We start from the raw sequence: 27,239 nt of genomic DNA on the forward strand, positions 1-27,239 counted from the left end.
ACAGAGATACGGAGAGAAAGAGAGCAAGAGCAGGGGAGGGTTATTGGTTGGAAATGAGCGAGCTAGGGTGAAGGGTGAGCGTGAAACATTCCCACATCCACCCACCCCCTACTGTGTGGTTTGCAAACAGCCATTTTGCTCAGTATCTTTACATAGATCTTAAGGTAATAAACTGGGGTTGACATTGCCCAGGGTCTCCATCGGCAGGCTGCGGGGGCTGATAACACGGTGTGCCGAGGCAGATCGCTGTGAGAGATAGGACGAGCCACTGTGCACCGAGCCCGCTCCCCATCCGATGTTGATTCAGTAGCTTAATGCAGATAAAGTGGCTCTACGCATGCGTGAGATGCGACAGGCCCGTACACTGATGTTTGTAAAACCCCTCGTGTGATAGCTATCACATCAGCAGACCCCTCGCCCGTCACTCAAACCTCCCAGGGAGTGATTTGCTGATGCCATTGCAGTTAGTCCAGATCACATTCAACATGTGTGTGTGTGTGTGTGTATCGAGTATGTGTGTGTAGCTTGTGCTTGATAGACAGTCAGAGGTTAGGAAGCAAGTACTTGTGCAGTAATAGTACTTTTATTCCTGCTATTGATTGATTGATTGTGTGTGTGTGTGTGTGTGTGTGTGCGCATGTCTGTGTGTGTGCGTTTTCACATTTGTGAATATCCCAATATCCCAATGTCATTTTACAGCATTTTTTAGACTTAAGTACAAACCCTGAAATGACCCAGTACAACCAGTACAACGCTCACTGTCCCCCTTCCCTCGGCCATTAATGGCTGTGCCTCAGACACATACAGCATGCAGCGCGGCCGTGGCAGCTTGTTGTTTAAACAGGGTAACTAGGCATGTCCCTGTGTGTGTAACAACCCCAAATAACTGAACATCTGTGTTCACTGAGATAATTTAGTGACAACACAATTTTTACCATTTTTTACTAGAAAGTGATATTCTGTAGGAGACAGGGCAGTTATCACATCTAGTGAGACAGGACAGTTCTCACATCTAGTGATGTTCTGCAGGAGACAGGACAGTTATCACATCTAGTGAGACCAGACAGTTATCACATCTAGTGATATTCTGCAGGATACAGGACACTTATCACATCTAGTGATATTCTGCAGGAGACAGGACAGTTCTCACATCTAGTGATATTCTGCAGGATACAGGACAGTTCTCACATCTAGTGATATTCTGCAGGATACAGGACAGTTATCACATCTAGTGATATTCTGCAGGAGACAGGACAGTTCCCACATCTAGTGATATTCTGCAGGAGACAGGACAGTTCTCACATCTAGTGATATTCTGCAGGATACAGGACAGTTATCACATCTAGTGATATTCTGCAGGAGACAGGACAGTTCCCACATCTAGTGATATTCTGCAGGAGACAGGACAGTTCCCACATCTAGTGATATTCTGCAGGAGACGGGACAGTTCCCACATCTAGTGATATTCTGCAGGAGACAGGACAATTCTCACATCTAGTGATATTCTGCAGGAGACAGGACAGTTCCCACATCTAGTGATATTCTGCAGGAGACAGGACAGTTCCCACATCTAGTGATATTCTGCAGGAGACGGGACAGTTCCCACATCTAGTGATATTCTGCAGGAGACAGGACAGTTATCACATCTAGTGATATTCTGCAGGAGACAGGAAAGTTATCACATCTAGTGATATTCTGCAGGAGACGGGACAGTTCTCACATCTAGTGATGTTCTGCAGGATACAGGACAGTTATCACATCTAGTGATATTCTGCAGGAGACAGGACAGTTATCACATCTAGTGATATTCTGCAGGAGACGGGACAGTTCCCACATCTAGTGATATTCTGCAGGAGACAGGACAATTCTCACATCTAGTGATATTCTGCAGGAGACAGGACAGTTATCACATCTAGTGATATTCTGCAGGAGACAGGACAGTTATCACATCTAGTGATATTCTGCAGGAGACAGGACAGTTATCACATCTAGTGATATTCTGCAGGAGACAGGACAGTTATCACATCTAGTGATATTCTGCAGGATACAGGACAGTTCCCACATCTAGTGATATTCTGCAGGAGACAGGACAGTTATCACATCTAGGATTACTGTTAAGTGACTTTGCTGCTCAAAAAGGTAATGAACAACAAATAAGTACAAGAAGACACAAGTTTGGGTTGCTGGATGGTGCAGTATGAAGCCTGAGCCCATGTGGTGCTAACACCTGATGGATGTGTATATGCTGAGGAGGTCTTTCCCCAGTGTGGATTTTAGGAGCTGAGTGCACTGGCTGGTCTCATTCAGGACTTGCTGTACCTGTGCTGAGTGTTTCTTCGTGTCCTTACTTGATGTTCAGGGCAGCATACAGTATCCACAGGTCATGAGCGGGTGGATGGCTGTTGAAGCAAAGTAAGGTAACTCAAATGACTAATCTGTTAAGAAGACAAACTCTCTGGGCGTCCGGGTGGTGTAGCGGTCTATTCCATTGCCTACCAACACAGAGATCACCGGTGCAAATCCCCATGTTACCTCCGGCTTGGTCGGGCGTCCCTACAGACACAATTGACCGTGTCTGCGGGTGGGAAGCTGGATGTGGGTATGTGTCCTGGTCACTGCACTAGCGCCTCCTCCGGTCAGTCGGGGCTCCTGTTCGGAGCGGGGGGGGGGGGGGGGTAGCGTGATCCTCCCACACGCTACATCCCCCTGGCGAAACTCCTCACTGTCAGGTGAAAAGAAGTGGCTGGCGACCCCACATGTATCGGAGGAGGCATGTGGTAGTCTGCAGCCCTCCCCAGATCGGCAGAGGGGGTGGAGCAGCGACCGGGACGGGGGAGTTGTTCCTTATCTGATGCGAGGGTCTAAGGAGAGGATGTTGTGTTGCTGTAAAGCCCCTTGATGCAAATTTGTAATTTGTGATACTGGGCTATACAAATAAAATTGACTTGGGGTAGTTGGCCGGATACCACTGGGGAGAAAAAGCTGGGGAAAATCCACAAAAAAAAAAAAAGAAAAAAGAAGAAGACATACTCCCTGCTGAAACTATACTCCATTGTATTTATGCACAAAGTATTTGAGTGCAGTGCTTATAGCGTAGATTTGGCCATGCCACCCAGCAGCAGAGCAGATGGCTTCAGATCCTCTGGGGGCCGTTGAGCGAGGGGGCCCACTCAGGGCAGCTTTGTTGAGGGCCCATGTTGGTGGCAGGCAGATTTTTTTTCCTTTTTTTTCAGTTGTTTTACAACGATGGGAGCAGTTGGGTTGGGGGTGCATTTGGAATTATGAGCAGCCGAATACCGACACTTGAGATCGCTCAGTCCCTGGGGGGAGGTGCCACCCCTGAATGTCTGCGTGTCCCCCTTTTGCTACCCCATGTATAAATCTCAATACATGGGATTATCTAAATCTATATAATCCCATGCATACAGTTTGTGTGTGTGTGCTTACACTTGACAGAGAGACAGATTATGAAGCGAGTACTACTGCAGTAACAAAACTCCATCTTCTAGTATTAACTAGTCTCTGTGTGTGTGTGTGTGTGTATTCCAGGTGCTGGTGGCCAACCTATTGGAGAGCGAGTAGCCTTTGCAACGGCGGCCGAGTGCAGCATGAGGACTGCTCCAATACTCTGACCAAAGACCGCTGGACGTAGACCACCCAGGGAGGAGAGGGGGAGAGACAGAGAGAGTGAGGGGGGAGAGCAAGAGAGCGAAAGGGTCGTAGTCGTCTGGGCCATGGACAGAAGAAAAGCATGCTTGTTGCTGGTGTTTTGGACTGCGGCCCATCTCAGCCTTCCAGGGGAGGGGCTTAGGGCTCTGAGGAGGACTACTGGGGGGCGGAGGGGGTCCTCGGGACTCACGGGAGAGGACGCCCATGGAGTGCCGCTCCGGCGGTCCAAACGAGGCTGGATGTGGAACCATTTCTTTTTGCTGGAGGAGTACACGGGGACGGACATGCAGTATGTTGGAAAGGTAGTGTGTCAAAAAAAAGGATTCGTTTTAATCTGAATCCCGGTTTGTTACGTTTTCCTTTCTGCAGGCGCAGATTGTTTTACTTTCTTGGGAATAAATGCTGCCCCCTTTACTTTCAGTCTCTCGTTATTATTTAGGTGCTGTCTCTCTCAGGCTGGCTTTACAGAGTGAAACTTGGTTGAAACCAGAGTTGCATCATGTGACGCCCTTGAAACTAATTCAAGGGGACATCCGGGTAGCGTGGCGGTCTACTCCGTTGCCTATCAACATGGGGGTCGCCAGTTCGAATCCCCCTGTTGCCTTCGGCTTGGTTGGTTGGGGGTCCCTACAGGCACAATTGGCCGTGTCTGTGGGTGGGAAGCTGGACGTGGGTATGTGTCCTGGTCGCTGCACTAGCGCCTCCTCTGGTCGGTCGGGGCGCCTATTCGGGGAGGGGGGAAACTGGGGGGAATAGCATGATTCTCCCATGCGCTACGTCCCCCTGGCGAAACTCCTCACTGTCAGGTGAAAAGAAGCGGCTGGCAACTCCACATGTATCGGAGGAGGCATGTGGTAGTCTGCAGCCCTCCCCGGGTGGCAGAGAGGGTGCAGCAGTGACCGGGATGGCTTGGAAGAGTGGGGTAATTGGATGGCTTCAACTGGGGTGGAAAAAAAAAAACTAATTCGAAACTCAGCCTCAACAGTTGTAAACATCTCAACTTCCTGAAACTAAGTGTTCACCCAACAGCAAATCACAACGCAGATAACGTGTCAGGTGATGATGTCAGACTAGTGACTGTTGAAGCGTCATCATTTGTGATGATTTTTCAAAGAAAAAGAGCTTCAGTGGAACAGGAGAAAAAGGGGAAAGTGGAGGCCCAGTGGCTCTGGATCCTTCAATAGGGTGTGAGGTGATCCATTGGTCTCCTTTATGAGCTATTAGAGTCTTTCTCCCACACTCGTTTAGCCTTTTCTAGGCTGCATCTCTTCCCCTAGCACACCCTGTAGCGTCACTGCACTGACACCTCTCCTCGTGTTTTCCTACACAGCTTAGCCCCACTCGCACCACCACCGGTAACCGCAATATTATACTCGCACCACCACCGGTAACCGTAATATTATACTCGCACCACCACCGGTAACCGCAATATTATACTCGCACCACCACCGGTAACCGCAATATTATACTCGCACCACCACCGGTAACCGCAATATTATACTCGCACTACCATCTGTAACCGCAATATTATACTTGCACCACCATCGGTAACCGCAATATTATACTCGCACCACCACCGGTAACCGCAATATTATACTCGCACCACCACCGGTAACCGCAATATTATACTCGCACCACCACCGGTAACCGCAATATTATACTCGCACCACCATCTGTAACCGCAATATTTTACTTGCACCACCATCTGTAACTGCAATAGTACACTCGCACCACCAGCTATAACCACAATATTTTACTCGCACCACCATCTGTAACTGCAATATTTTACTCGCACCACCATCAATAACTGTAATATAATACTCGCACCACCATCTGTAACTGCAATATTATACTCGCACCACCATCTGTAACTGCAATATTATACTCGCACCACCATCAATAACTGCAATATTATACTTGCACCACCATCTATAACTGCAATATTATACTCGCACCACCATCTGTAACTGCAATATTATACTCGCACCACCGTCTGTAACCACAATATTATACTCACATCACCATCTATAACTGCAATATAATACTCACACCACCATCTATAACTGCAATATAATACTCACACCACCATCTATAACTGCAATATAACACTCACATCACCATCTGTAACTGCAATATTATACTCGCACCACCATCTGTAACCACAATATTATACTCACATCACCATCTATAACTGCAGTATTATACTCACATCACCATCTATAACTGCAATATTATACTCACACCACCATCTGTAACTGCAATATTATACTCACACCACCATCTATAACCACAATATTACACTCGCACCACCATCTATAACCTCAATATTATACTCGCACCACCATCTATAACCGGAATATAATACTCGCACCACCATCTATAACTGCAATATTATACTTGCACCACCATCTATAACTGCAATATTATACTCGCACCACCATCAATAACTGCAATATTATACTCGCACCACCATCTGTAACTGCAATATTATACTCGCACCACCATCTGTAACCACAATATTATACTCACATCACCATCTATAACCGCAATATAATACTCACACCACCATCTATAACTGCAATATAATACTCACACCACCATCTGTAACTGCAATATTATACTCGCACCACCATCTGTAACCACAATATTATACTCACATCACCATCTATAACTGCAATATTATACTCACACCACCATCTGTAACTGTAATATTATACTCACACCACCATCTATAACCACAATATTATACTCGCACCACCATCTATAACCGCAATATTATACTCGCACCACCATTTGTAACCGCAATATTATACTCGCACCACCATCTATAACCTCAATATTATACTCGCACCTCCATTTGTAACTGCAATATTATACTCGCACTACTATCTATAACCTCAATATTATACTCACACCAACATCTATAACCTCAATATTATACTCACACCAACATCTATAACCTCAATATTATACTCACACCAACATCTATAACCGCAATATTCACCACTGAAATCCATGATGAAACAAAGTAGTCCATGTCAGGAGACAAAACAAAAAACGATACGACTTGATCCAAATGATCACCCAGCAAGAAAACAACACAAAGTAGATCACAAAAACACAAATGTAGCACAATCCAGATATTATGTAGCGAGAAGACAATACCCATTTCACTGCACAAACTAATTAAATCGACTGTGCTGCACGAGACTTTGATCATTCTCTAATTGCGTGGCGTATGTTGCGTGGAAATCTGGTTTCATGCAGTTTGCAACTTGCAAATGGTTGCATAAAAGTTTCAACATGCAAAGCCAACGTCAGTCGGCTGTTCTCTCACCACTGCTTTGTCTCTGTGTCGCTCTCTCATTCCTAGTCTGTCTGTCTCTCTCTCTTGCTCATTATCTCTGTCTCGCTGTCTCTCTCTCATCCTCCAACATCTTTCCGTCTGTCTCTCCAATACTCTCAGTCATTTATTTTGTTCAGCCCGTCTTTTTCCAATGCTGTGTATTTTCTGTTGCTTGTCGATTCTTCGGGGATGTTTTGTTTTGCTAGTCGACAGAGGTAAAAACCACTTCCCAGAAGATAACACAGCATACTTCCGATTTTTTCCCCCGAGTTTTCTCTCATGCTGATATTTCAGAAGTCGCTAATTTTATTGCAACTTTCATGCAAAAGAGAGCAAAAGTTGCTATTTTTATTGTCATCACTTACAACCTCTTCGAATACATATTTGTGAATTGCCCCCCCCCCATTGCTTTTGTTTTTCAGTGTAAACCCTCCCTGTCAATCACGAACAGCAGTCTTAATGGTAGTCTGTGCATAAATGTCTATTTCATTGTCGCCCATTGAATGTAGCAGCAAACCAGGAAGTAACGTTGTAGTTTTCACATTTAAAGATTGTCAGGCTCTGACATCACTGGCAGAGGTTTTCCACACAATTTCAGTGGCATTTCAGAGACACGCAGAAGGCTGCTCAGTGTTACAGCTGCTAATGAAGTGTTATCCCCACAACATATATATATATATATATATATATGTGTGTGTGTGTGTGTGTGTGTGTGTGTATGTGGTAGGTGGATTCTCAGAAGGCCGGGCAGGGTACCACACTCTCATATTGGCTTTGCTGTGAGTATGGAAGAGGCCAGCTATTCCCTAAACTCCTTTCACGGCCCTTCCCTCCGCTTTAGCCTGAACGCTCCGCTATTAAGATGACCGCTTACAGCTTACGTGTTTCTCGTGAGCGACCCATTAGAGGGAAACAAACAACGATTTTCAGCATTAGAGAGAGGGGGGGGAGAGAGAGAGAGAGAGAAGGGGAGAGAAGAGAGAGAGTGAAAGAGAGAGAGGGAGGGTGAGGAGAGAGGGGAGGGCGAGAGAGAGGAGGAGAGAGGAGAAAGTGAGAGCAAGAGGGAGAGAGGAAGGGGGGGAGAGAAGAGACAGAGATGGGTGAAGAGAGAGGGAGGAGAAAGGGGGGGAGAGGGAGAGCGAGAGAGGGGGAGAGAGAGAGAGAGGGAGCGAGATAATGCTGAAAATCGTGTTTGTTTCCCTCTAATGGGTGGCTCACATGAAAGACGTAAGCTGTAAGCGGTCATCTTAATAGCGGAGCGTTCAGGCTAAAGCGGAGGAGGGAAGGGCCGTGAAAGGAGTTTAGGGAATAGCTGGCCTCTTCCATACTCACAGCAAAGCCAGTATGAGAGCGCGGTACCCTGCCCGGCCTTCTGAGAATCCACTTATCATTATCTCATCGTTCACATTATGAGACGACGGCGCTCTTGACACGCTAACGCTACTACGGCGTGCTACAGCCCATCGCCGTACCCCGGCTACCCCGTCCTCCGGCTGCAGTTTGCCGCCCCGTATATTTTGTGCTTACTGTCAGCTGCGCGCCGGCTTGGACCGCGTCCACTCCGCTTTCATCAAGGCGGCCTAAAGAGGTCGTGGCACCCCACGGCCCGAGCCGGCTTCCTGCGGGGGTTGCTTGTTCGACAAAACGAAAACCGTGTCAACCCAGATAACATTTTCGGGTGGGTGGGGGTGGGGGTGGGGGGGGGGCAAGACGGACCAAATAATGCTCACTTTACATGCGGTGGAACGGAAATCAAGATAGGAGTCTCCTCTTTGCTTACCTACTGTAACCGAGGCGATTGCTGAAGCGCCCGGGCAAGGTCAGGACGGCTGGGGAGGAAGAAAGGCTGTTTTGTGCGACGAGCTGAATGGAGCCGGGGTGTTTTGCATTCCTCCGGTGTGTACGGTCGGCGTGGATAGAGCCATCCAGCCAAATGAGATTCTACAACGTACGTCCTCCCCGAGCCAGGCTTGACTTTCAGCCCCGGTCTAAAAGGATTACGGCGCTCGCTGCGGCGCAAGGAGAGCGTGGATACGGGCGGAAGGAAGAAGACGGGCGTCGAAGAAGAAAATAAGAAGGGGGGGGGGAGAACAAAGAGCGAAAGTAGAAAAGAACAGTAGGGGGAGAAAAAAAAAGAAGAAGGAAAGATGAGGTTGGGAGTCCTTACTGAACATAATGAAACCACTCGCTCTTCTGAGAGAGCATTGATTGATGCAGCGTTTGTCCTTTCAGCGGCTGCAAGGAGGAACGGCGAAGGAAGAATGGACTATCAGTGTGGCATGCACTTACTGACGAGCCGCGCTTCGAGAGCCGGCGGCCGCGGCCCGAGAGTCTTTGTCCCGAAGACGCCATTAGGGGCATCAACCGCCAAGCGCCGGGCTTAATCGCAACCCCGCGAGCAGTCGCGCGACCTCAGCTCCGGCCTCCTCCTCCTCCATCCTTCCCCCCTCCTCCCGCCCAAGTACACGCAGCTGGGTCCTCTCCTTCACTGTCAGCTCGAGTAGCCTGTTGCCACGCGGCGCCCGGATCTTATCTGCACACAATCACTGGGGTCTTTTTTTTTTTTAAATTTCTCTACAACACCCACGTGTTGGACGAGACCCGGAAAACGACTACAATAGTTTTGCGTTTAAACACAGCACAGCACGTCTGCATCTGCACCCTCCAGTGGAAGGGCTTTTTGCTTCGTTTTCTCGTCACACTGTATGTAATTGGTCTGATGGGGTTGGGGTGTGTGGGGGGGGGGGATAGATGGAGCAGGAAAAAAGGGGAACGCTTTTGTCATTGCCAAGTGACATTATGCCAACAAGAGAGCACGCCGCAGCACAATCACACGTTTTGTCCGCAGGAGAAAAGAAGGAACTGGAAACAGCACAATGGCAGGTTATTAGAAACATGCGAGCAACTCTTGACACGCGGCGAAAGATAGAACGGTGAAGACACACTTGCATTACAACACCCCGTCGTCACTTATTCAGGCAAACCCCCCCCCCCCACCCCACGCTCGCGCGCTCTCCTTACGGCTTTATCGAGTCGGGGCGCGCTAACGAATGAAATGGCGATCTTTCCCCGAACGAGGGAAACAAAATCGGTCGGATATAAAGGAAGGCGTTGGGAGGAGCGATCGAGAGGAGGTCAGAGGGAGAGACCGGTGAAAGTGTGTTGCCTAAGCACCGGTTGGTTGGCTGCTAATCTTGGTATATTGGCCGGCGTTTTTTTTTTTTTCCTTTTTTTTCTTCTGCCCTCCCTGGAGGACAGGGAATCGTACACTGACTCTCATTAGCAGGCGAGCTGCATACGGGCCTCGGAGGGGCCTGGCTGTCACTGGGGGACGAGCGTGTTTGTTTATTTCATTATTTCTAGTTTTACCAAAGGGCACATTTCCACTGAAAATGGTTAATGGCCTGTGGTTGAAGAGTGTTTGTGCTGCACTATCATATCTCATAAAGTATTTACAGCTCCTGATAGGCCCCAGTGGTTCAGGGCCTGGTGGGTAGACTCCACCATCGCAGTCCCAAGCAAGCAGCCCAACAGCATCCCGACCCGCACGGATGTGGACTGACAAACACACACACACACACACACAGAGAAGGACTCGCACAAACACAAACATTGCCCTGCAGTAACAGGCTGGTAATAAGAGGAAACGGGGAAGAAATAGCAGATGAACACGGCATAATATGCTTCCTGGTTCTGTGTGACTCAGCAGTTGAAATACTGAAAAGACCTCGGGGAAGGACTCCAAACTTTTTTTTATGTCGACGATTGGTGTGCTGGTTGGTTTGAATTAGAGAGTAACTGTGTGTGTGTGTGTGTTTGTTTGTCGTAGGGTTAGGAGGGGCGAGACAGGGGGGTCTGTTTTCTGGGTCCCTTTCCATGCTCCCCATTACCAGCTGCTCACCTTGGCAGAGAAGCAGGGTGTTTGCAATAAGGCACAGGGTTGGCTGTTTTATGCGCCGCGGCTCCCCCATCACGAAAACACACACACATGCACACACACACACACACACACGCACACACACACTTGCACAAACACAGATACCCGCAGTGTACAGCAGTAACCTGGAGCACACATTATCAGTGTTTGTTGATTAGGTAATAGGTTCCCCACTTGTGTGTTTGCCTAGGAGAGAGACTGTGTGTGTGTGTGTGCGTGTGTGTGTGTGTGTGTGTGTGTGTGTGTGTGTGTGTGTGCGCACGCACACTTCAATTACGTTGGTCCCCTTTGTGGTGTGAACGTTAGAAGGGGTGTGATGAGGTCGTGTGGAGATCAGGCAGGCAAACAGATGTCTGACAGCATTTACAAGGGCGAGGAGATGTTTGCGTAAGACTGGCCAACACTGCCATGGCATTACCACGCTATCCTCCATCTACTGCTGTTTACACGGTGCAACAAAACACAGCGATGCATTGAGGCAGTTTAACTACTTTGTGGTTATCCAGTTTTATTTACTTTTTTTTTTTTTTTACTGTTCCAATTAAGTATTCTGGTAGCCAAACTCTGTTCAAACGAAGGCCAGATGGATGACTGCAGACCGAACACCAACTATGGAGATGTGCCTATAATTATGAGAAGATAAGATGCATGCGTCCAGGTGGCGTGGCAGTCGCTGGTGCGATTCCCCGTGTCACCTCCGCCTCGGTCGGATGTCCCCACAGACACAATTGGCCATGTCGGCATGTGGAAAGCCGGATGTCGGTATAGGTCCTGGTCGCTGCACTAGCGCCTCCTCTGGTCGGTCGGGGTGCCGGTTCGGGGGGGGGAGGGGGAACTGGGGGGAATAGCATGATCCTCCCATGCGCGACGCGCCCCTGGTGAAACTCCTCACTGTCAGGTGAAAAGAAGCGGCTGTCGACTCCACATGTGGTAGTCTGCAGCCCTCCCCAGCTCGCCAGAGGGGGTGGAGCAGCGACCAGGACAGCTCAGAAGAGCGGGGTGATTGGCCGGGTACAACCGGGGGAGAAAAAAGGGGGAGGGGGAAATCAAAACAGAGAAAAAAAAAAGATGTGCATAAGGATTAAAAAATGGGAAGGACTGGAAAAGAAACAAAGGCAGACTCCACAAGAGCTGTAATACGTTAGATGATTCAACATTCACGTCTCAAGAGGCTGCGACGGTGTAGCTTAACTTTACACATCAACAGGCATGTGATAAGCTATTTTCGCTCACAGTCTTGGGCGACCATCTGCCGATACTGAAGGCAGCCAGACCCCACAGGCCGGGACATAAGGCCGAAAGGCTAACTGGCTAATTGCCCTAAACAGCCCGTTTCCAATGCAGTCACTTGAGCTAACACGGAGGCAAGATAGAAAATGGTGGCCAGATCCCGGCCACGGCTAGCACTCGCTGCACTCGAAACTGATTTATTTCAGAGCCACCATCCTCCTTAGTGCCCCCCCCAACACACAGATGTTTGATGAGCGCCTCTTAAGTTTACAGCCCATCTAAAGCTGAAAGATGGAGGAAGGAAGGATGAGAGACAGAAACAATCCTCCCCTGTGAAAAATAACTGCTTGATTGGAAATTTTATGGCGTCACATGGCAGAAACTGTGGAAAGTCGCCGATTCCGTGGCGCTGCAGGAAAAGCGGCCCCGTGCGATAATTATCACAAAATACATAATGACGCGCTGCCCTTGGTGCACCAGGCTTGTTTTGTCATCCGTGGCCCTACCTGCTTCTCAGAAGGCGGGAAAAGTCCCCATGCGGTGTCATGCCTTCTGCCTTCATTATGAATTGGTGCCACGGGAGGACAAAACGCTCTCTATCGACACACTAAGGTTTCTTGGTGACCACACTGAATGCACATGTGGCTTCTTTCTCTCCCTCCCGGTGACAGTTTAATTGTGTTTTCAATAAAAATTGATCACGGGGCCATTGTGAATGCACGTTGGGCTGCTAGATTGATTTCCAGGAGAGTTTTTCCCCCCCTAATTTGACTTGCAGGGCAGCAGTAAATTCTCTTCCCCCAGCAAGGTGGGCGACCGGAGGGGACAGGGTCACACTCCCTGTCGCAAGTAAACGTCAGGGTTTCGATCCTCGACGAGGCCTCAGAATATCCTCCGGGGAGGGGAAGCGAGGCTCCTCGAAACCACAAGATCACTCCGTTTCCATAGAAATGAGAATCGACAAAGCATATGTCACACTGTCTATCTCGCGTCTCCGCCGAGTGGAGTGGAGTGGAGGGGGTGGGCGTGACGGTTATTAACTGGATTGTCACGTCGGTAAGAGATAGGCGGCCGGATAGACAATCATAGAAAAGAACATTGCAGCTGAAGCAGCGGGAGGAAGATAACATTGGAGAGGACTGTTTTTAGCCGGCTGTGCCTCGGTTTGAGAGCACACACTGCAAAGCAGAACCACAAACACATGAAACCCGAGGATACAATAGGAAACAACAACCACAGTCACTCCAACGGCCGTTTGAAGTGGATGGAACAAAAGGAGGGTAGAAGAAGACAAAATTCAACACTCTATCCCTGCTGGCGTGTGCTTTTTTTTTGTTTTTGTTTTTTGGATTTTTCCCCCCCTTTCAGGAATCAGGAAGCTAAAAACAAAAACACATATCCATACTACAAGAACACATACCCTTTATATCCAGACTACAAAAAAAAAACTACAAAAACTACAAAATACATATATCCAACATATCAACAAAAAAAATTCACTGTCCAAGAGAGCGAATGCCAGGATGACTGTCGGGAACTACCGGTCTGCATGGGCTAGCAGTTAGCTTAGCCTGCCCTGCTGCCGCATCCTGTCAGACTGTTCATGGTGTTTCCTCCTCAGGTGCAGCTCCAGGCAGGGCCGTGATCCCTGGGCCCACCGGATGCAGCAGACCAAGCTCTCCCAGCCGATCCAATGCCAGCTCTCCCAGACAGACACCCCCAACACACCTCCCCGCACTCCACACGACAACACCAAAAACACAGTCAACACTAGGCGGGGCCGCCACCAGACCGCCCTCGGTGTTATCGGAACTGCCGGTCTGCATGGGCTAGCAGTTAACTTAGCCTTCCCCGCTTCTGCGTCCTGTCAGACCGCCCTCTGTGTTTCCCCTTCGGGTGCAGCTCCAGGCAGGGTCATGTTTCCTGGGCCCACAGGACAGCAGACCAAGCTCCCCCAGCCGATCCAGTGCCAGCTCACCCAGCCATCAAACGAAGACACAAACTTAGGCGCGGACATGGACAAAGACACTGCATGGACAGTACTGGGTGAGGCCGCCGCAAACGTAATTTCACCTGACAGTAAGGAATTTCGCCAGGGGGACATAGCACATGGGAGGATCATGCAATTCCCCCCAGTTCCCCCTCCCCCACGAATAGGCACCCTGACTGACCAGAGGAGGCGCTAGTGCAGCGACATATACCCCCATCCGGCTTCCCATCCGTAGACACGGCCAATTGTGTCTGCAGGGACGCCCAACCAAGCCGGAGGTAACACAGGGATTCGAACCGCTGATCCCCGTGTTGGCAGGCAACAGACTAGACCGTGATGCTACCCGGACGTCACTGGTGTGTGTCTTTAGACAGAGAAGACATGAAATTCCGACTGTCACGTCGTTGGTCTCGTTGAACTGGGCAAACAAAATAACGTTAATGATTTTAATCCACAAAGCTGTGCGTTTCCATCGTGCCGGCCTTGCCCTGCAACAACAGCATGAATTAGTAAAACTGCCGAGCACCTGGGATGAAAAGCTTTTTAATATGTGATGAGAATGGAGACTTTGCAGCGCTCTCCCACGTGACCCAGCTACAACCCACAATATCCTCCCTCAGTCTGTCCACTGGCAGCAGCCAAGCACGCTCGTAGATACATACAGCGCCCCCACCCCCCATCCTCTGCTGTCTGGCTTGGAGGCAAACACGCATTCAAACGGCCAAAAGCAAGCAAACACAGACACACACACACACACACAGACACACACACGTGCATATGCACACGTGAGTGTCCACTGTATCTCAACACACTGCTGCTTCGCTGGGCAAACGCCCGTGTAGTGTCGCAGTGACCACACTCTGAAGTGTTTCCCGTGTCTCAAACCGTATTGTTTTTTGTTTCGTTTCTTTACCTCGTTTTTGGTTTTTCCCCGTTTGTACTTTCTTCTGCGTTATCGCTGTGCATGCCACCCTGTCCTTGGTCATCAAAGGGCAGGAGGAGTGGGGAGGAAGGAGGGGGGAGGGCGGCAGCGGTAGGAAGGGGGGGAGGAGAGGGAAAAGAGCGAACAAGCGTCTGATGAGTTCTCAGAGATAAATATGTTGAGGGGGGATTTGCTAGTGGAATTAAAATGTCCCGAGCATGCTAAGCTGCTAGTCATGCAGGAGCAGAAAAAAAAAGCAACAGCAACAACAACAACTAAATAAATAAATAAATAGATAGATAGATAAGCGAATAAATTAATAATTGTAAAAGAAAATAAATCAGACAGAAGATAGGCAGAGACGGGGAGAGCAAATAACCAGACGCTCACACAGACGAGAGGAGGAGCGTCTCTCTGGCATGCTGGTGAAAAGCGTTGATCTCTCTGGGCTTGGCGGGCCGGGGGTGGAGGATGGAGGTGGGGGGGGGGGTAGAGGGACTCCCACTCACATCTCATGCTGGTACTTCACAGACGGTGACCCACTGGCATTCTGTTTTACAGCATAGTGAAAATGCCACAGTAGCCCTGCTGTAAACAAAGCATGATTACCACCCCCGCGCAATCCCCCTAATATAAGCAGCGTCTTAAACACTCGGGCCACAGCCGTTTGTTGTCCTTAGGATGCAAGGTGAGCCGTGCAAGGCTGGTTCGCTAAAGGTCATGCACATCTTTTCAGCAACATACATGGGAAATCTCAGAGCTGTCAAAGTTTCTGTTCCAGGGTCTATAGGCTGGTGGAGCTGCTGAAATGCACACAATGAACTGGAAACACTAAAATTGTTTCTAGCACTTCAAGCACTGGTGTGGATAGAAATAGATACCGTATTGCCCAGACTATAAGTCATGGTTTTTTTTACTCGTCTGCCTGGTCCCACAACTTATATTCCAAAGCAACATCCATCCATCCATCCATTATCCGAACCACTTATCCTGCTCTCGGGGTCGCGGGGATGCTGGATGCTATCCCAGCAGTCATTGGGCAGCAGGCGGGGAGACACCCTGGACAGGCCACCAGGCCATCTCACACACACACACACACACACACACTCACACCTAGGGACAATTTAGTATGGCCGATTCACCTGACCTACATGTCTTTGGACTGTGGGAGGAAACCGGAGCACCCGAAGGAAACCCACGCAGACACAGGGAGAACATGCAAACTCCACACAGAGGACAACCCGGGACGACCCCCAAGGTGGGACTACCTCGGGGCTCGAACCCAGGACTTTCTTGCTGTGAGGTGACTGTGCTAACCACTGCGCCACTGTGCCGCCCCCAAAGCAACATATACAACTAGCAGAGGTACCCGGTGTTGCCCAGGGAAAATGTTCTCACCAAAACAACCAACACGATCTGATCTTTACGATATAATCGATGATGAAATATAGGATAACTGATGATATGATACATGTGATAAACAAATGTCGAATAAACGCATGTTATTAATGAAAATTATCAAATGTCATAATTTTCAATCCATTCATCAAGCTTCTTTGCCAATGTGTGTATTAATTAGTCAGTGCTCAAGCGCCTCAGGGTAAACCACGTCGCGTGTCTTCAGGCTAGTATTGACAATTTTAGGTGTAGTGCCTCCCTTGACCACTGGAAGGATTTGCCGGAAGTCTCCACAAAGCATCATTGGAATGCCTCTTTCGCAAATAAATCAAAATGTTTACTTGGTTTTTGAAATATTGTTCGAACTGTGCAATCCTTGGAAAGTGCTGATTCTAAAGATACCTTTCTTTTTGTTCTACAATGAGTACTTCTGGAGTTTTAAGCGAACATACAAACATACATCCTTGCTATATATAGAGAGAGATTTATATGATACATGTGATAAATGAATGTCGAATAAATTAATCTTATTAACAAAAATTATCAAACGTCATAATGTTCAATCCATTCATCAAGCTTCTTTGCCAATGTGTGCATTAATCACCGCAAATCCACCACCGCCGCTGCAAATCATCACAAATAAACTCAATTTCACAAATAAATCAAATTTTTTATTTGGCTTTTGAAATATTTTTCGAACTGTGCAATCTTTGGAAAGTGCTGATTCTAAAGATACCTTTCTTTTTGTTCTACAATGAGTATTTCTGGAGTTTTAAGTGAACATACAAACATACACTCTTGCTTTATATATATAAAATAGCAGAGGTACCCGGCGTTGCCCTGGGGAAATGTTCTCATCAAAACAACCAACAAGATGTCATCTTTACGATATAATCGATGATGAAATATAGGGTAATTTATGATATGATACATGTGATAAAGGAATGTTGAATAAACGAATGTTATTAATGAAAATTATCAAATGTCGTAACTTTCAATCCAGTCATCAAGCTTCTTTGCCAATGTGTGTATTAGTCGCTCAGTGCTCAAGCGCCTCAGGGTAAACCACGTTGTGTGTCTTGTGGCAACAAAAAATTGTCACGTGCTTTGTGATAAGTAAGTTAAGAGTGCTCACCACTCTCACTCTTGCAACCTCAAATCCAGGGTGACAATTTGCACTAATAACCCTGGCATCGCGGCTGACAAATTCCTTTGATTGATATGACATACCAATGTATGGCATCGAATATCAAAAAGACGCCACATTTTGCCACAAAATAAACTAAATTTCGCAAATGAATCAAATTTTTTACTAGATTTTTCAAATATTTTTCGAACTGTGCAATCCTTGGAAAGTGCTGATTTTAAAGATACCTTTGTTTTTGTTCTACAATGAGTATGTCTGTAGTTTTAAGCGAACATACGAACATACACTCTTGCTTTAGAAATCTAGAAATAATATAAACAAGAAATATATATATAATTGACCTGTAGGTGTCGCTGTGGTTCGTGAGTTATAGTACACCTGAGTAATCGAGAGATAAGAAGAGAGAGGATTGGATGACCAGAAAGAAAGAGCTAGCGCTTGCCAAAAAATAAACTCAATTTCGCAAATAAATCAAAATTTTTACTTGGTTTTTGAAATATTTTTCGAACTGTGTAATCCTTAGAAAGTGCTGATTGTAAAGACACCTTTCTTTTTGTTCTACAATGAGTATTTCTGGAGTTTTAAGTGAACATACAAACATACACTCTTGCTTTATATATATATAGATAGATCGATAGATAGACAGATAGATGCAATTTTGTTGGACGAATATACTACAATTCAACCAAGGCCACTAGATGGCACAGTGTAATCTTGTGATTCAATTGAAAATACTGTATCACCATATAAATGCGACTTATACACTGAAGCAACGTAAGTTTTTTCCCCTCACAACAATGCGTTTTTTGCCGAGTGCAACTTGTTCTCCAGTGCAACGTGTAGTCCAGGAAATCTGTCTTCAGATGGCTGTAGAGGCCGATCCGCGATCCGCAGTTAGTAGTAATAGCAGAAGACACTGCCTCATTTACTCTGACGCACTGTAATCATTCAGTCAGAAAGGACTATAGCCATCTGATGATGTTACTATTTACTCCTAGCTGCAGTAATCTCTCCATCATAATATGGGGTCTGACAGTATTATATGCCGACCAAAAATCTACAAAAAGATCACGATGATATTGTTTGGGCCAATCAAGATGACAAAAAATATTATGCAGCATATACAAAAGAGCATCCTTCATACTCCGTCCATTCCTATATGCAAACTATAAGGGGTCAAGTTCATGTTGCACTTCCCAAAGGACATGTTTTAAAACAATCCTCTCGAGGCCCTTCATTACAATTGATCTAAGCAACTGGTCGATAATCATTTAAAACAGACAGTTTTGACATTTTTGGTACCAGCTTTATGAGTGAAGTTTTCCATGCCCGGGAGATACTATGTTGTGTATCAAGTGACATTTGAAAAAGCTGTCCAAACACAGGGTTAAGTTGTTCCCAACACCCCTTCAGAACCCTACCCCTGATCTTGTCAGGACCAGCTGCCTTTCTTGGATTGACCTTTTTAAAGGTTCTACAAACCTCCTCAGCGGTTGTGACCACGGGCTGGTCACAATCAAGTTGTTACCTAATTAAGGTGCGTTCAGCAGAGAAATCTGATGAATCAAACCAAGCATAAAATGTATTTAGGTCATTAGCAAAGGTCGGATCATCCCCATTGTTACTAACATGTCTCTTCTTCTCCTTCCCTATAATTTTGTATACCACCTGCCATGCCTGTCTTAAATCATTACCCCTCATCTTCCCCTCAATCTTCAATCTGTATTCATGCTTGCAATCACTGGTCATTTGCCTTATTTCCTTTTGTATGTATTTCCTTTGGGAAAAATCCCCCTGTTCAAAAGCCCACCTTTTCTTTTTCAATGCCATATTGAGTTCCCTATTTACCCATGGTTTATCATTTGGAAAAACCTTTATTGTTTTTTTTTTCTGTGATTACACAGTCCACACAAAATAATATACAGTCCGTCGCCACAGAATTGAGTTCGTCCGAGTCACTGCAAGTGGCAATAAAGGTTTTCCATATTCTTCAGTCAAAACAACCTAAGGGCACTCCATTGACAACTCACCCCGTTTCTTAATAGTTCTTAGCTCAGGCTTTCTGGATTTAAGCCTCTATTTGTAGTGAGGGACCAGGTGGGCCATATTGTGATCTGAGTCCCTAAGGAGTGGTTTTGGATAGCCCCTGTAAGCTTCCTTAATATAACCAAAGCACAAGTCAAGTGTCCTCTCTCTTCTTGCTGGGCAGTTAACATATTGGTAAAAGTTGGGCAGTACATTTTTTATGGAACAGCCATTAAAGTCCACGATTATAAGGTTAGGGGCTTCAGGTGCAATTTTTTCTAACTTAGCCAGTATGTCATGTATTACACCTGCCGCAATCTTGGTGTTAGGACGAGCGTGAATATATACAATAGTGACAAACACTTGTCCAAACTCCCTGGGCAGGTAGAAAGGCCTAAATGTCAGTGATAAGTTTAGTGATACTTTTTTTTTTTGCATCACAATCACTATCAGAATTTGATCCATTTGGTTCAATAAGATTTGGAAAGTCCAGAAGAGCCCTGTGATTAAATTATTTTATCCCACTCACGTTAGCGGAGGAGGGCTAAACTGGAAGGTAGCCAGCTCGGTCGGTGACGGCGGAAGTCTCTGGTGCACATGCTCTATAGGCGCTGGGGCCGGTGGTGGAATCCCCAGGCTCTGGGCGACTGACTCGGTGACTCGAGTAACTCGAAAACATGACTCTCTTTAGCGAGTAACTCATACAAACTCAAGTCAGTAAAAAGAGTCAAACCTCTCATCAGTGGTGGGCTGTCAGGGCCATCAGGGCCTTCTCTGCTAGCCCTGTCAAAATCAAAATCATAATTTAACTTAATTTTCCCTGCCACTGCTCCTAGCTACACAGCTAGGATGGGTTAAATGCAGAGGAAGAATTTCCCCACAGGGATCAATAAAGTAATAAAAGGGGGAAAAAAAGGGAAAAAAGAAATCTATTTTTCATAGTTAAATTGAAAGTGTGCCTGAAATGTGTCTGAATTAAATTACTTGTTTTCTTTTGGGGTTGAGCAGGGATTTCCTATATCATCTAAACACATCACAGTTCCTTGGACCAGCACCGGTGGTATTGCTAGCCTTTGCTTGAAGCCCGAAGCTGCAAACTGATTACAACTTTGAGTGACCGTATCATCAGCTACTCAAATTTAGATGTGTAGAGACAGAACGCCACTGGAGCCCTGCGATGTGTCGGTGCTAGTCCCAGTGTCATCATTAACTTTGAGCTTGAGCCTTGGCGGGTTGTGAGCGAACTAAGCACAATGGCCACCACATTCACAGCTACTGACGATCTTGTAGCTGATCTACTGTTTTTTGAGAATCTGGGAGGATTTTCTGCATTTTTTACATGTTCTCCCAAACGGACTGGATTACTGGATGAATTTTTTGAGAGAAGGCTGCCACGAGTCTCTCAAGTGAGGTGGAACTTCAACTCCAGGTTGGTGGGCACATCTTTTTTTAACTGAACTGAAGGTGGCACACTGATAATATTGTGGCTATACATAATTGAATTTGTTGAAATTGGGCCTGGTGGCCTGTCCAGGGTGCCTCCCCGCCTGCCGCCCAATGACTGCTGGGATAGGCTCCAGCATCCCCGTGACCCTGAGAGCAGGATAAGTGGTTTGGATAATAGATGGATGGATGTGCGAGTAACTGGCGAACACGACATCAACTGTGGAAACTTGTCTGTCATCTCAGCCAGGTAGTAGCCTGGAGGGGATCATGTGTTTGGTCTCATGTGTCCGTGGCTAATCTCGCAACCAATGGACCTATCAGCCTTAAAACCTTTCTGTACATTTATGACTGTATGATCACGAACCTCGTCTGGTTGCGGCCATTACAACGTTTGTTCTCGCTATCGCCTCTCCTCAATCGCGCTCGACCAACGCTGCTCTCTGTCGCTGCACACATGTACACGGTCGACTTGGATCGGGCGGCGACACTGTATGTATTTGGGTATGAGTGTTGAAAGTAAACGAGACGTGGATCGTATCCTATTTCATAAGTCAGCAAATTATTCACTGCTGGTCTCAGCACAGGAGAACTGGAGGAACACCGGACGACCCAAAAATAATTCACTGTACTGACCTTGCTGCCGTGTTTGTTTAACTCTCATCATGAGGGGGAGTAGACGTGGAGAGGCCATAGACACCAATGTTAAAACTCCGCTGTAAAATTACAATTTCTAGAGTCGGATTAATCACAGTCCCAGCTGGAAATCATCTCAGCTACAATAAAACATTTCCCATGGCTGAGCTATGTTGTCTACCGTCGTTTTATTGCCTTAGAATGGATTAAAGCCATTCACCTTCGTTCATTTCATATCATAAAAAAACTGTGACGGTTAAACACATCTGAAGTCTTTTAATAAGAGCCCCTTCTCCTGGTAGGTGAAAAAAAAGAGCGAATTTGTTGCCAAGTCTGAGCACCCGAGAAGGGAGATAGTATGTCTGGTGGCGCGCTGCAACTAGTCTACTGAGTGCACTCTTCTAGTTGTTTTTGTGCCATGTGGTGTTCGTGTGCAATCTGGTTGCTGGGTGACATAAAGGAAGATCTGATGGGGACGCTGCAGTAGTTGCTATAGTGCACAGTGGTGTGTGTTGTGGATGGATGGATGGATGGATGGATGGATGGATTGCATTTCAGCTCTTTTGTTGGTGTTGATCCAGTAGTGTATATAGTGTATTTTGTATGTGGCCATGTTGGCTGTATCGGCACTAATATGAGAAATTTGTGTGTGTGTGTGTGATGCAGTTCACTACTGAAGGCCCTGACTGAAACTCCACAGTACGCTACCTCCTCTCATCACTAGTGGAAACACGCGTGTTTACAGTTAGCGTTTTGAGTCGGCAACAGAAGGTAGATTACCAAAAAGCTTGCATAGAAGATGTTAGGTGCATCTTGATCGTCTCCAGTTTTTCCGGCACCCAGCACTTCACAGATCTATGGCCGATGTTGATGTTTGAATCAGGGCGAACAAAGACAGATAAAAGATGAATTACACACTAACATTTCTGACGTGCCGCAGGCACCCGTCACCACTGTACAGCACCGGAAAGCACGAGCATGGATATGTAGGTGGTCTTAAATATTATTGGGTGTGCCCAAAGGCTATAGGAAATCATGCACATGCTCTGAAAAGCTTACTAGACAGACAGTTTTATTTCAGGGGGAGAATCATGTGACGGTAACCGTTGTCTCGCAGCAGGCAACATAACATAGCATTAGCCATAAAAACATTAAAACAGAGAATATGGCAGGGGCGGCCGGTGCTAACAATTTGTTTTTTTGGGGGGGGGGCTCTTAATAACTCTGTGACTGTGTGGACATTAAAGCAGCTGTCAGGTGTGCTGCGCCAAGGTAAATTGTGCCCCCCTCACCCCCCCCCCAAAAAAAACTGTTAGCACTAGCTGCCACTGGAATATGGTGTTATACTGGGGCATTATAAGACAAAGTCGCCAGCAATCAGATGCATTGACAGCCTGCTAAAGGCACAGCGGTGTCAATTACAACAAAACGTTCCCTTTCTCACATTAGAAGAAAAGAATCTGGATGAATAGTAAAATATTTGCTCTGCTACTGTAAAAATTACCCGCAGAAAAATCCTTGTTTTTGATTGCGTGGGCCTCTCTGTCAAGTGCCTACGCCACAGCATCGCGGTTTAAGGATAGGGGCGACTCTAACGGCTGTTGATAACCAGAGGTGACATTCCCGTGCAACTTTTTCTCCCCCTCCAACAGCTTCACTCGGATGACGATAAAGGCGACGGCAGCGTGAGGTATGTTCTCACCGGCGAGGGCGCGGGAACTTTGTTCAAGATTGACGAGAAGTCTGGCGACATCCACGCCACCAAGAGGCTGGACAGGGAAGAGAAGGCCTACTATATCCTCCACGCCAAGGCCGTCAACCGCTACTCCAACATGCCGCTGGAGGGCGAGTCCGAGTTCATTATCAAGATCCACGATATCAACGACAACGAACCCAAGTTCACCAAGAACCCGTACTTTGCCAGCGTGCCCGAGATGTCTTACATTGGTATGTAGCATCACAGTAAACCTTCCTCCCATTGGTTTGTGCTCAGTTGGTCTACGTATTTGGCATAGACCAAGTGTGTAACTATGTTTAGATATGTTAGAAATATTCCGGGGCGTCCGGGTAGTTAAACGGTCTATTCTGTTGCCTACCAACACAGGGATCGGTGGTTCGAATCCACATGTTACCTCCGGCTTGGTCGGGCATCCCTACAGACACAATTGGCCATGTCTGCGGGTGGGAAGCCGGATGTGGTTATATGCCCTGGTCGCTGCACTAGCGCCTCCTCTGGTCGGTCGGGGCGTTTGTTCGGGGGGGGGGGACTGGGGGGAATAGCGTGATCCTCCCACACGCTACGTCCCCCTGGTGAAACTCCTCACTGTCAGGTGAAAAGAAGCGGCTGGTGACTCCACATGTATCGGAGGAGGCATGTGGTAGTTTGCAGCCCTCCCCGGATCGGCAGAGGGGGTGGAGCAGCGACTGGGACGGCTCGGAAGAGTGGGGCAATTGGTTGGGTACAATTGGGGAGAAAAGGGGGAGGGGGGGGGGGATGTTCCACAGCACGAGTTGAAATGTGAATTTTGCCATGCTATCTTTTAAATTTGGCACACCGGGAGCAGGAGTTGAGGACCCAAATGCAGACGGCGGAGACAGACTCGGTTGGCTAGAACAAGGTTTTATTAACATAAACAAACTCACGACACGGGAACGTAGATTCAGGCAGCAAGAAAGACTAGAGACAAGACGCGATGCATCCGGCGACCAAAAGTCAACGTGTGATGATCCGACAAAGCGCAAGGGCAACCAGGGGGAATATATAAGTTGCTGGAGAGCCGATCAGGGAAATGGGGGACAGGTGAGTAAAGCAGGGGCAATCATTGGGCAATCAGATAAATGGGGCAATCGGGGTTACTCGGGAAAATGGGGCACAGGTGAGCAGAAATACTAATCGGGGATGGGCAACAGGCGATGGCCCAGACGACACAACCATGACAAAATTAACACGATGTGTTTTTTCTTTTCTTGTTTTTGATCAGCTAATGTTCTGGCTACTATGTTTCCTTCATCCGTTCATTTCAATCATTCAAAACTATACAGCACACTTCCAGAATCAAAACACCGAGGGTCAGGTGCATGTATATTGACATATGCTAATGGAAATATTGTAGCTGGATATCGACTTGTTATACAGTCAAAACTGGAGTAGGTAAGGTATGTGTGCATGATGGGTAATGTCCTTAGGGTGGGGTGCCAGTGTGTATGTGTGTGTATAAAAAGACTAAAGGCAGGGGAAAGATCACATCCTACAGCAGAAACAGAAAACACGATTTACATGAACAAAAAGTAGATGCATATCTTTCTGACTTTATTTTGAGCTGTTTTTTTTTTTTTTTTACTGCAGATGAGAATTTATTCACATTAATTCACAAACTAATATAAAATAGTCCAGCCCATGGTTGTGTATCGGTAAGCTAATACGTACAAGCATTATCAATGTTGCACCCCTGCATTTGTTTACCATAAACATTTCTCCGAGTGGGAGATGTGAAACATGCCATTAAAACCCAGGGCCATGACTGTAATATTCTATAAGGTGTCTTGCTGATGGTTTGATCCAAGGCCGTGCCTCCCATTAACCCCTGACACGAACATTGAGCCCCGTCTGGACTCAGATGTGCATCAACGCCACGTGTGATCACGCATATCATTACTACGACCCCCCCCCCCCGAGAGTGTGTAACGCCACAAGAGTTGGGTGTGTAATATGTAAAGTCTCAATTATGGTCCATACTACAGACCCTGACCAAAGAACTACCAAACAGAACAATGTGTGTGTGTGAGCGCATGTGCACGTGCTTGTGTGCGCACGTGCATTTCGCGGCGGACAGGATTAAAGGGCTTATGGTTCAAACAGGACAGAGATGTAACAAAACGCCAGTCTTACTGGATCAATGGGACTTTATCAATCATAATAATGAAGCCGACTAAGCGTGTGGACAGCCTGCCTAATTAAATGAGAATCATTCAGAGCCGTTATGATGACTGAAAAATAAACAAGGTAAGGCGCTCCCTGCGACGGCTACAGCGGTGGCACAGATAATCTTTTAAATACAGCGTCTTATTGGAACAATTTTAAATTTAATTACTAGCATTGTCAGCCCAGTCATCCCCGGAAAACAACTCCACACACACACACACACACACACACACACACACGCACATATTTTTTTTTTTTTTTTTTACTGGTGTCTGGTCTGAACCGACAGAAGGTCTACTGTGGCACAAGTCACATGGTTACAGGATGAATGTGTCACAACACACAGTGCATTGCACCCTGCTGTGTATGGGGCTGTGTAGCTGCAGACCAGACAGAATGCCCATGATGACCCCTGTCCACCGCCGAAAGCAACTACAATGGGCACGTGAGCGTCAGAACTGGACCATGGAGCAGCAGGAGAAGGTGTCCTGGTCCGATGAGTCTCGTTTTCTTTTAGATCACGTGGATGGCTGTGTATGTGGGCGCCGTTTACCTGGGGAAGTGATGGCACCAGGATGAATGGTGGGAAGACGACAAGCTGGTGGAGGGGGTGTGATGCTCTGGGCAATGTTCTGCTAGGGGAAATCCTGGGTCCGGCCATTCATGTGGACGTCAATTTGACACATACCGCCTACCTAAACGTCATTGCAGAGCAGGTACACCCCTCATGGCAATGGCATTCCCTGATGGCAGTGGGCTCTTTCAGCAGGATAATGCACCCTGCCACCCTGCACACGTGGTTCAGGAATGGTTTGAGGAACATGATGAAGTGTTCAAGGTGTTGCCTCGACCTCCAAATTCTCCAGATCTCAATGGGCAGCACGGTGGCCCAGTGGTTAGCGCTGTCGCCTCACAGCTCTGGGTTCGAACGCCGGGGTTATCCAACCTTGGGGGTCATCCCAGGTCGTCCTCTGTGTGGCGTTTGCATATTACCCCCATGTCTATGGTGGGTCTTCTCTGGGTGCTCCGGTTTCCCCCATCATCAAAAAAGACATGCATGTTAGAGTTTATACTCCTGTCTGTGCCCCTGAGCAAGGCAATGGAAAGAAGAGCTGGAGTTGGTCCCCGGGTGCTGCACGGCGGCTGCCCACTGCTGCTAGCTACACAGCTAGGATGGGTTAAATGCAGGGCAGTTACCCCACGGGGATCAATAAAGTATATCAAAATCAAAATCAAATGAGCATCTGTGGGATGTACTAGACAGACAAGTCCGATCCCCGGCGGCTCCACCACACAACTTACAGGACTTGAAGGGTCTTCTGCTAATATTTTGGTGCCAGATACCACAGGACACCATCAGGGGTCTTGTGGAGTCCATGCCCCGGTGGGTCGGCGCTGTTTTAGCGGCACATGAAGGACCGACAGCATATTAGGTGGGTGGTCATAATGTTTTGGCTCATCAGTGTAGATGTATAATATAAAAACGGGGGTTGCTAATCGATACATGCATAAAAACAAGAGGGTGCGCGGCCTCTGTTCCACCCCTGCTGTGCTGTGCTGGGGGGGGGGGGGGG

At 47.2% G+C, this 27,239-nt stretch overlaps 1 protein-coding gene across 1 annotated transcript in view; it reads left to right on the forward strand.

Annotated features, from left to right (window-relative positions):
- Positions 1-3,734: 3,734 nt before the first annotated feature.
- Positions 3,735-27,239, forward strand: part of LOC130129652 (cadherin-10-like) — a 46,923-nt gene continuing 23,418 nt past the window's right edge. The window contains 2 exon segments of the mRNA XM_056299241.1: positions 3,735-3,971; positions 23,396-23,690. Coding sequence (XP_056155216.1) covers positions 3,735-3,971; positions 23,396-23,690 — 532 coding nt within the window.

This window comes from Lampris incognitus, chromosome 19 (assembly GCF_029633865.1).
Source record: "Lampris incognitus isolate fLamInc1 chromosome 19, fLamInc1.hap2, whole genome shotgun sequence".
In the NCBI taxonomy this organism is placed as follows: Eukaryota; Metazoa; Chordata; class Actinopteri; order Lampriformes; family Lampridae; genus Lampris; species Lampris incognitus.